The sequence below is a fragment of the Bactrocera tryoni genome, chromosome 3 (genome assembly GCF_016617805.1).
Source record: "Bactrocera tryoni isolate S06 chromosome 3, CSIRO_BtryS06_freeze2, whole genome shotgun sequence".
NCBI lineage: Eukaryota > Metazoa > Arthropoda > Insecta > Diptera > Tephritidae > Bactrocera > Bactrocera tryoni.
Genome location: NC_052501.1, coordinates 39,751,252 through 39,762,641, shown reverse-complemented (window position 1 = coordinate 39,762,641; position 11,390 = coordinate 39,751,252). Strand labels below are relative to the sequence as shown.

Sequence of the window (11,390 nt, the reverse complement as noted above, 5' to 3'; positions counted from 1 at the left end):
CTGTGTTAACTTTTAATGGCCTGTCATAAAGTTGCAGGCATTATAATAACAACCACAACAACAGCAGCAACAATAAAAGGAGTGCAGACGATGAGGATTTCTGTGACGCTGATGATGATAATGCGGTCGATGTGCTGGTGCGATCAGTGGAAAACATGATCGATGATCATGTTAGCGCATCATTATGTTGTTATAGTGCTAATAAATAACAACTGACGTTTCCTACACGCTTCTGTGCCCGCCACAAACTGCTGTAAATGTATGCATGTACTTCATTGCTTTAGATTTGTCTGTGCCTGCCCCAAGGAGCCAAACAATGGCGAATGATGGCTGCGCTCGCAGAAGTTCAGAGTTTACAAAACGGCACTCGAGTGAGTAATCAGGGAAAAGAAATCAAATTTTTATCTGACCGAACGGCGTGCCGCAACAACAACAAACACAATAGGCCAACCAGCAAGTCAGTCAGTGAGTCAGTGAGCCAGTCAACCACTTGGACAGAAAGTGAAGCAATAAAGTATTCGCTTTGGTTTCCCAGTTCCCCAGTTCTGCGCTACACTTTTTTGGTCTTCAACTCCCGCTGGTGGTGTGTGCTGCGGCGCATCGCTTTGTGGCGCGGTCCATCCGCAAGCGTACGGTTGTTTGGCGTGGTAAGGCGATGCTGCCCCAAATGCTGCACAGGTGTGTCTGGAATGTGCAGCAAACCTTCGCTTGTATTTTGCACTTATCTGTTGCTTAATATTCGCCTGTAAAAGCAAGCAGACGCCTTCGGTATCGGTTGGTGGCGGTGACGCGGGTGCGCAGCAACTGGTTGAACTTTATTCTTGGCGTAAATTTTTACGAATCTAGGTGATCGTAGCTGCGGTTGCACACCTTTAAAATTGAAGCCGTCGACGCAAAATACTTGGCAAGTGAGATTTTGAGTATTTTATAGCTATTAAAGTATTTCAAATATTTAAGATTATTACGCCTTCTGGTGCTTGTTTTTATAATAAAGCATTATTAATGTAAATTTCGATGTTTCGATCTCGTGGGACCCAGCTTTAACAGTGTTCAGCTCTTAATTCGATGCCACCGATAGTCGGTTCAAAGTTACCGCTAGATACTCGGCCAATTTTGCAATTGAAATCCGACAAAAAAGTTTAAAATAAGAAGCTCGCAAATTAAATCCACATTTTGTTGAAAGCCGAGATAAATCCTTAAAGGTCTAGTGAGCTCACCCTCCGCAATGTTCACCTTTCTCTCGTTGTAGAGTTTTAACTGGTCCTTGTTTAATTGTTGGGCACGCCGTATCGTTTTCTCGGATTTTAGGTATTGTTTGGAGGAAGACAAGGTGTAATCATCTCAAAAATTCTTTTTTAACTGTCCCGTCCCCAAGATCAAGGCCAAAGCACGGCGAACGTCTCACATTCAGACAGATAAGCTTGGAAAATGGAATATAATATAATAAACTAAGCCAATCTGTGATGGGGACAAGACACTTTGTCGATGTATTAGATCTTACTATAAGAGTGTTTCCTACCTTTACGAAGGACTCTACTTAGCACATGTCTTAACATCAGCTAACCTCATTTGAAGGCTCTAAAGAAGAATAAGTGAAAAACCCTTAAACCTTTCAAAAATAATTTGCAGAGGGTAAAACATAAATTTATTTTGGATCGAAGGAAACATATTGTCATTTAATTGAATATAAACGGCAAGCGCTAAGTTACGTTTTAACGCATTTCTTCAACTTATTTTTGGCAGCAACAAGTTACGTCACTGGCATGCGCTGCATATAAATATCGCTTTGAGTTTATGCGCATGATGAGATGAAATCTAATTAGCATTCTATATTCGTAAGTCAGTTATTTATAAAGACTTATAAAATAAATTTACATTTGAATCGGAAGTTGCAGTGGAGATTATGTGGCATGTAAGAGGGAATGGGAATTGAGGGATATGGTGGCATTCAGCGATGCCCAACAAGAGTTTTGCATACGAAAAAACTATAGAAATGTCAATTCTACGAACAGCATGAAATTTTTAAAAATGGTCCAGGACTTTCTCCAACTTACTTGAGTTTCATCTCTTGAGTATATCTTAACAAAAAAAGGTTTCAAAAATTTATTTCACCACAATTCTCGTGTTAAATATACAATTGCTCTGACATAACAAATAAAAGTGCTGCAAATCACCGATGAGCCTAAAACTAAGATAATAAGCATATATATAGAAAATAGAGCATATATATAGCATATATATATATATATAAGGTATATAGCAATAAATATAATTAATCATAAAAGCCACATATCATTCTTATCCGTTAAACTTTCTCTATATCCTGCAATATTCTGTGGAAATCTTGCCATCAGATTTCATAAAAAGGCAATTTTTACGTAAGAAGCTTTCGTATTTTAGAAATATTATGCTTTACAGTCTTTGAATCATAATATCACTTAAAAATTTAACGTAGAAACAATTTTTCCTAGAATGATTCTTGTTTGTCAAGTAAAGGATTTAAGAAAACTCGATGAACACTTTTTAAAAACTACGTCATTTAGGACTTTTTATTTTATCAGAAACCATGAAATAGGTAAATATAATAAAGTAAAGTTTATGTAAAGTTATTTCTAAAATATGGATTGAGAAATTTTTTACCTTTTTATTCGGACCTTTTGTATATTATTAAGCACACTTTTGACAATATTGTAACAGAGCTTAAAGCAGAACGTCTTGAGAAAAAAACTAATTTACAAAAAAAATTAGTCAAACTATAACTAAATCTTCCCCCAATCTTCTCCGATAATTTTTTTTAATTTAAACATTTTTGGCGCTCATTTAAACTGTTATTTTCTACAAATATTCCGTCATTTTGTGGTTGAAAAACACCCTTAATGTAAAAAAAAAAATTACTGAACGCTGGGTATTTATGTATATGTGACCAAAAAGGGAGCTAACGTGCGAAAACTAGTTTTCTGGGAAAAGCTGTTAAAAATAATCGTCAGTTTCTCGTTATCTCATTAATTGTTCTCCTTTTTTTTTGACACCTAAGCCCCCTTTCCGTAGACCAGGTCACATATGTCAAAAATGTGTAAAAAGTTTGAAATGAATCGGTCAAGTAGTTTTGAAATAACAGTGAACACAGACTTTGAAAAAGTAGATTTGAAAAAAAGCGTCTATAGTTTATGAATTAAAAAAGGGACCAAAAAATTAACCTACATTGTCAAAAGTTTGATTAATATGGTAAAAGGTCCGAATAAAATTACTCAATCCATCATTGAAATAAATTCGCAAAGAAGGTCTTTTCTTTACCTTGGAACCCTAACCACTCCCAGCAAAAACGGCTATAACTGCATAAGCGGTTTCTGCGCCAATAAAGAAGAATATTCAAAAAGAGAAACGAGGGCCGTTGAAAATTTCACAAATTGTTTGCCTGACGAATGTTATGAATCAATCGATATATATAAAAGAAAGTTGTTGTTAGTTACACCATTTATAACTCAAGAACGGCTAAACTGATTTCGCTGAAAATTGGTGGAGATGTAGCTTAGAACCAGGGTAAGGACATAGGATACCTTTTATCTCTTTATCTCAAAATTTAATACAACTCATAAATACAAAAATTATATTTCAAGTCATATGCATTTGTTCAAAATTCCTGTTTGTAGGAATCTTTTGAATATATGCGTACAATTTTAAACAGATTCTGAACTACATTTAAATACGCAGTGAAATACATTATAACTTGCTCAGTAATCCAATCGGTTTTTTCCTCCTTCCATGCCTGAAAACCGGTTCATCATGTGCAGTCCACTAGAATGACTGTCAATTGGACTCCAGTGAAAAATGATGGAGCAATGTTTCTATTGTCACACACCGACGAAAAAATTCGGTCTTATTATGATTAAAGAGCACTCAAACACTTCTCAGAATCAGTTATTCGATGCTTTTGTTGGATTATGAACTTGCGAGGCACTTGCTTTGCACAGAGCTTTCGCCTCTTTAAAGCATCATTGTCCTCGGTGCTCATTTCGCCTGTTTCCAGCCTAGCTCAAAGTTTCCTGTTTCCCTGAGCCCAAATTAAACAGCAATCCCCAAAAAGCAATGCTTTATTAACGCACGAAATGCTTTATGATCATTTTTTTCTAAACTAACACAAGTTACTTTATAAAAATGCTATATCTCATTAACTAATAGTTATAATACATCTAATAGAAATCATATACTTCTATCGTAGTAGTAGTGTTATCTATGTATGTATCAACCACAGTGAAGCGTGGAAGGGTCCTCTAGTATTATTATATAATCAATGAGCAATTTTATTGTGAAAATTTACAAAAAAAGAAAAAGAAATATTTCGAAATCAATACAAGAAGATGAGATCCGGTTAGTTGTTTCATATTTTCGATTTTTTTAAAGTTAATAAAAATTAAATTTTAAAATACATAAATATTAAAAAAATAAAACCAAGTATAAGATCTTTATATTAAAACAAGTAAAAAAGGCCTAAACATTTACACTCTGACATTGTGCTAAGATCGAAGCAGCCGAAATACTACTGTGATCAAATTGAAAGGTCCAATTCGATGCCTTCAAAGTAATCCCCTCCCGCTGCAATTCATTTATGCCAACGAATTTTTGGTGGTTGCGGCATGATATTAATTGAAAATGTCGCGAAATGATCACGAATAGCCAATGCAGTATGAGATGGTGCATTATCGTACTTCTTTGTTCAATAAATTCAGGCATAGTAAAAATCGAAGAATTCACTTTTAGAGTCTCACAAAACGACGCGTATCTCTAATATTAATTCGAAAAACATGCGAAGTATAAATTAAAAATTCACCTTTCAATTTGATCAAAGTAGTACTTTATATTAAAACATGTGTTGCCAAAGAGTTAAGTATTCGCTTTTCTAGGGAATTATGAATGGAGAACAACCATATTTAGTATCTCCTTAGATTATAGTTCATAAACTCATTTATTGCTTTATTTTACTCCGAGTCCGCGAGATATGTTTTGATTGATAACGATAGTTATGTATATTGATACCAACATAATTAACAGTGACAACTGTGCCAAAGGTGGCATCAAAATAATTATAAGTCTTTAGTATAAGCTTGTCATTTTGAAGTATAGAATGTGCATTCGGCGATTTTTACGATTAGTGAAATTATTCAACAAAGAAGTTCAATTAAATTTTTTGTGCAGAATCACATTTCTGGTTCCGAAACTTTCATGATGATGGAAAAGTCCTTCGGTGATACTTGTTTGTCGCGAGGAAGCGTTTTTGATTGGTGCAAATTATTCAAAGAGGGTCGAGAACGCGTTGACCACAAACCTCGTTCAGGACGCCCATCAATTTCAACTGATGATCAACACGTCAATAAAATAAAGGAATTGGTGATTGAGAATCAACTATTAACAGTCAGAGCTCTTACTGGCATCGTTGGAATATCGGAAGGATAAGTAAAAACCATTTTTAAAGAAAATGGAAAGAGAAAGCGCGATTGATTCCAAAATCACTCAATTTTTTCGAAAAGTTAGCAGAAAGGTCGAAAAATTTTACAACAATTTTACTTATTTTTGACTCAAGGACAGGAGAAGATGCTTTGTGAGTTTCATTATTTTATCTCACTGATTGACTAAAACATTTGGCATAAAGTCAGATAGAGGCAGAGGATGAAAATTTATGGCCTGGATAAGCGATGGCTTATCTTGCATGCTCTATTCGTGCAAACTTTTATTCCGATGTCTTATTTGTTGCTTGATTTATATATTGTAAAGTGAAATATTGACATAGAATTTTAAATTGATATATCGAAGGTATATGGCATTGCTGTAGCTCCATTTCATATTGTGAAAATACAAATACATCAAAAGGATTCCCCCTCAGTAAGTTTGGTCGATACGGATACAGTGGTTTGAAAGTTTTTAGATCACAAATGCCTCTCACTATTGCGATCCTATAACAAAAAATTTTGCATTTTAATTTTGGCTTAATTACAGCTTTCAATACGTGTTCGTTTAACAACATTTTATGGGCGTAGCAATGGTCCGATTCCTTTCGGTTGCGAAACCCACTTCATCAAGGTTTTTTTTGTTCTGTTTTGAAGGGGAAATATTTCATAAATACCGTCAGTCTTAGACGGCACGCACAATTCATTCTGCACGCTAAGGATTCGCCTTATTCGGGACCACGCCCAGTTTGGATTATCATACCAGGCAGAACTTGCGTAATAGTAAACCTACATATGTAATAAACCCTAAATCCAACTGCAGTTCACTGATACTATGGGACCGCCGTTAAACATTACTTCGCATTCTTCTGTTTTAACTACCTCGCTGGAGAACAATTACGGACCAAATCTTCACTTTAATCCACACGAGTTTACATTGTATTATGTGGTACACAATATTCTCTGGAGTCACACGTTCATTGATAATATTCTCTATGTCGCATCTCTGTACTTCAAATTTCGGACAGTAAAAGAAAATATATTCGCTGCCATTACCACAGAATGAACATTCTTTTCTGTTATCATGACCGTATTTATAGAGATATTATCCGGTCTGGAATTGCCTCGCACTTTCTCTCCTCCCTTGATTCAACTTTCCGATTAGTTTGTACGTCCACCTTTCTTTTTCTGCGATGTCTGAGCGCCTCTGTCACTCATTTATACTTTTCTGCTTTTCTTCGTTTCGCTCTACTGTTCCAAGACGTCTTCCATTGTCTCTAGATTTTTCATAAACTCTTTTGAGCTGTAATGGAATTATATCCGGCGGCATGATGCCTCATACGACACCATGCGGAATCCACAAAAAACCTTTATTGTATTTAGCCACGCTTGAGATCTTGCTTTAATGACGTACGTAAGTCTTACTCTCATTGCTAGTCCCCATATGGGTGCCGCGTTCATTATCACCGACTGGCTGACTTTAGTTAAGAGTACTCGCTTGCCCTGGCTTGGGCCACTGTTCGAGTAGTTTTTTTTACATGCTTTTTCAATGCATTATAGTTGAGCCGCGTGTCTATTGTATATTATTTTTATTGTATTTCAACAATTTTGCATTTGTAAGTAGACATTGCCATTTTTTGTAGGCATTGCCATACGAATTCTCATCGGCGTTTTCGTAGCGCTCTTTGAAACAAAAGAGTTTGCTTCTTTTTATTGCTTTCTTCAGGTCCCTTCGTTTCCTTCTAAAACCTTAGTTCAGGTTAGCGTATTTTGGCGATCTCCGCCTTCTCTGGCAGAATCGCCTGGCATTATTTCAATCAGTTCTCAGGCTGTCGACTACACTATTCCGTCCGTATGCAGGTTTTCTGCAAGCCTTAGCGTCCTGTTATCTTCTACAAGAGCATACAGTATCCTCTAAAAATTGAATCTGTGGTATATGTAATCTGTCAAAGTTGATATCACAGATCCTGGTTCGTGTGAAGTCGGCCTTTCCTAATAGCGACTTTTCCTGGAAATCTTTTCCTCCGTACGTCCATATGGCAGCTTTTCTGGTAGGATCAGAGACGCATGTTGCGTTGTTTAAATTTTTGTACTATTCGCACAATATTGCTAAGTCCACCTTCTCCTCAAAAACTGTCTGTTTAAGCAGCTTTTGCAGGTTTATCAGGTTTAGTTCGCCAACCCAACGTTTTAAGGCATTACATGGTTTTACGGGTTTAAAAAATCGTTTTTTTATTGTCTTACTAAATTTTACAACAGCTTTAGAATATTGTCCTTAATTTTAGGTTGTTCCGAATAATAGTTTCGGAGATACAGCCTTGAGAACTTGTGTGCTCGAGGCTAGCTAGGCTACATCCACCGTCTTTAACGGCGTTTTTCTCGAAACTGTGTTTTTGAAGACGGTAGGCGAGATTTCTCGAGAACAACTCAACCGATCTTCAGGTCTTTGAGATTCAATTCTTAAGGACTTGGATGAACATTTTTTTTTCGATTACAACCATATGAAACAAAAATTTCGCAAAATTTTCACTAACCTTTTCCTTTTTTTTATAAAAATATCTGCCAAAAATCCATTTTTTTTCCTTTGCCCAAGTTTTAAATTTAAGTTTTTTTAAGTTTAAAACACGTATTTCTCACTCTAAATGATCCTGTAAGGAGCTATCCTGCCAACGCGAGCGCATATCTCTTCCGAGGGGTAACCGGAAATGACGTAGCGGTGGCCGAGTTTAAAATATTTTTTTTTCAATAGTCACGCAGGTTTAAGCTCTACAGAATAACTCTGTACCGATTGGTTTTATTCTCTATTATACTCTGTAGCAGCATGTTACGAATGAATAAAATTTAGATTCACCCAATTTGAATGAAGCTAATCTAAAATTCTTTACACTCCATTTATACCTTGGCACTATCATTTCATAAAGAAAGTACAAGATCCGGTACATCTAACATATGAACATTAATTTTTGACACTGCATAATATGTAAATAACTAAATGTCAGCCATCGAGTCAATGGAATAGATAAATAAAAAATGCTGGAACATTTTCTCATTCAATTAGGGTTTTATTACTATAATCAATGGATCTTTGCAACGCATTTGCAGTAACCGCTCTCCCACCATTAATTAGGAGTACTCACAGCTGAAATGCAAAAACTGAAATCAACAAATCATTTGCTAATATGTATCTTATGTATATCAGCTTGCAATGTTCTTTAATGGTCTTTTTCGTATTCTCACAGCATTCTCGGCGCTGCTGGCTTTGCATATTTCAAGCTGATCTTCATTGCAATAAGCATAAACCGAAAATTATAAATAGCAAACAAATGTAAAACAGGTAATGAGTAAACAACAACGAATTCGATGATTTCGTAACGATGATTCTCGAATATTTGGTTCCCATCCCAAGTCAGCGGCGCAGCAAGCGCTTCAACCGATCATTTAATGCATACAAAGTGGGCGAGTGGGCTGAAATCAGCCACATCCCAGCGCGGTACAAGCGGATATATGCATAAATATTAGCGTAATGTGTATATGTGTATATTCGTATATACATATGTGTGTGTGTGCTTACTTGCACACAGTATAATTTGTTAATTTGGTGCACGGCTGCGCATCTTAATGAATTTAATTGGCGGTTTGTGGACGAAAGGTCTATGTGTGTGTGTGAAGCTATTTGTCTAAGCCACTGCTTCAAGTGCCTTTCTTTTTTAATTTTCGAGCTATCATTATTAATACGTTTTGTGAGAATAATTATGAAATTTCGCATTCAATAATTCATTCCGTTATCATTTCGTGCGACTGTTTGTTCGCGCACAAAAATGCAGCAAAACAACTTTTTTTGCGCAGAAATATAAAAATAATTGTTTTAATTAAATAAGAGCGTTCTTTGCCACTGCGCGTTGTGACCGCTAATAAATGAGTTTTTAATATCTTTTTTGACAGTTGTAAATTATTACAACTGGTTGTAATCTGCCACACAAATGATAAACAATTTAATTTCGTATTTTTTATTGTTTTTTTTTTTATTTTTTGTGTTTATAAAAATAAATTTCACTTTAAAACTAGATACTTATGTAATTATAACAACCAGTTTTGAAATGTGTCAGACGCGCTTACAAAAACTAAATTTTTACAAATACTATACATGTCGCAGTGTCGGAACGTAGATAAAATCTTCAACCTTACAACTCAACTTTTTAATTTGTTCGTTCTTTTTCTTGGGTAAGTCTGTATCATGAACATGAAGTCCTTTGCCAGTTTTCAGATGTAGAGGGTTTCACTGTATTTTCAAGATGACCTACTATTCTTCTTTTTCAGATTTTTTGGACTTCTCGGATTTTTCCGACTTTTCAGGTTTCTCAGACTTCTCAGGCTTTTCCGACTTTTCGGATTTTTCCGACTTCTCGGACTTCTCAGGCTTTTCCGATTGCTCTACTTTTTTCGCTTCGCCTTTTTTATCTTCTTCGGCCTTACCCTCCTTCTCTTCTTTCTCAGGTTTTTCTTCCTTTTCCACTTTTGCGGTTTGTTCAGGTTTTTCTTGTTCCTCTTTCTTTCCTTTCACTTCCTGTTCTTCCTTGCCTTCTTTTTCCTTCTGTCCTTCTTTCTCTTCTTTGCCCTCCTTCTCATTGTCTTGCTTACCACCTTTGCTTTCTTTCTCCTTCTCTTCGCCCTCCTCCTCCTTGCCTTCCTTGTTCGAATGTGCCGAACGCTTCACTTTCTCCGTTTCCACAGGTTCATTGGGCTGATCAGCGGCTGCTTTAGCGGCTTCTGAGATTTCAGCGGGAATATTGGTGCCAATTGGCACAAAACCGTTCTTGCCGGCGGTGTAGTGTACTTCGATCTCTTGGCCATCGGCATCAATATAACGGTAGGAGCCATGGACTTCGAGCGTTTCCTCCTCAGTACCGACATTCTCCACTACGCCAGCCTCGTCGCGTGCACTCTGATCACCGCCCTCGTAGGAGAAGCTGAAGGAGCCATCGGGCCTTCTGTCGGTCTCATAGCGCAGTAGCGGAATGATTTCACGCTTTTCAGTGGTCGATTCCACGCCAGCACCGATGCTAGCCGCATAAGCGGCACCGGCAAAGGCCAACACGCATATCTGCAATACAGAGGATTTGTGTTAATACTATATAATATTTTTGTAAATCAAAATCTATGTTTTGCTTCAAGTACGCCGTTTTAGCGAAACTTACAAATTTGTACATTTTTTGTTCTTCGCAAATCACTCAGCACTCGTTCACACTCGCCAAAGGTCAGCTTCACACTTATGCGATTCTTCAAACTTTTGTCACTTTTATACTAAAGAAAAGTTAAGAATCATCCAATTTAGCATCGCTTACACTTGATTTTTTTTTGCCGCGAAAAAAGAGATATTTTTATGTCTGTTTCTTTTGTTTTTTATTTCGTGTCATTTGCTTAACTCATACTGACTCACACACTAAGCAAAAATGTTGAAAATAACAATAAGAATAACCGCTCATTAATATATACATTTGTTGTTATTGTTGTTTTTGTTAAATCATTATAAACTTAAGCAGCGTCCTATTTAGTATGCGCGAAATCGAAGTGTTATTTACGAGGGTAGCTCTTACGCCCGGCGCGCAAACGCACATACTCTCCACCGCACGGCAGAGCGCCGTTGAGAGAGATAAGTTGAGATATAAAAATAATAATTAGCGAAATTCTGCTCTATACAAGCAAGCCGCTCGACCGTAAGCTGGACCATACTCGCATATTCCAGATCGCTCTAAACTTTCTCAGCTTGGTGACAATTCGCTTACAAAACCTTTCACTCGCTGGCCTTTAATTTGCGCCAATTTCTTATCGCAGAATTAATTTGCGAACAAGTACTAACCAAAATGTTTTTAATTAACCAAACGGCGTATTTTTGGTGTTTTTTCCACTTCTTTGCGAAATTTTTTATTAACCTGAGCTGGGTTGACGTAT

General features: G+C 36.5%; 1 protein-coding gene across 1 annotated transcript; it reads right to left on the bottom strand.

The window, feature by feature from the left end:
- Window positions 1–9,487: 9,487 nt before the first annotated feature.
- LOC120771939 (larval cuticle protein LCP-17-like) lies at window positions 9,488–10,708 on the bottom strand. Its single transcript, XM_040100236.1, has 2 exons — window positions 10,637–10,708; window positions 9,488–10,542 (listed from the first exon to the last, which is right to left on the bottom strand). Exons 1-2 carry the CDS (start codon window positions 10,646–10,648, stop codon window positions 9,742–9,744), a joined length of 813 nt encoding a protein of 270 aa, XP_039956170.1. The 5' UTR covers window positions 10,649–10,708; the 3' UTR covers window positions 9,488–9,741.
- Window positions 10,709–11,390: the final 682 nt, after the last annotated feature.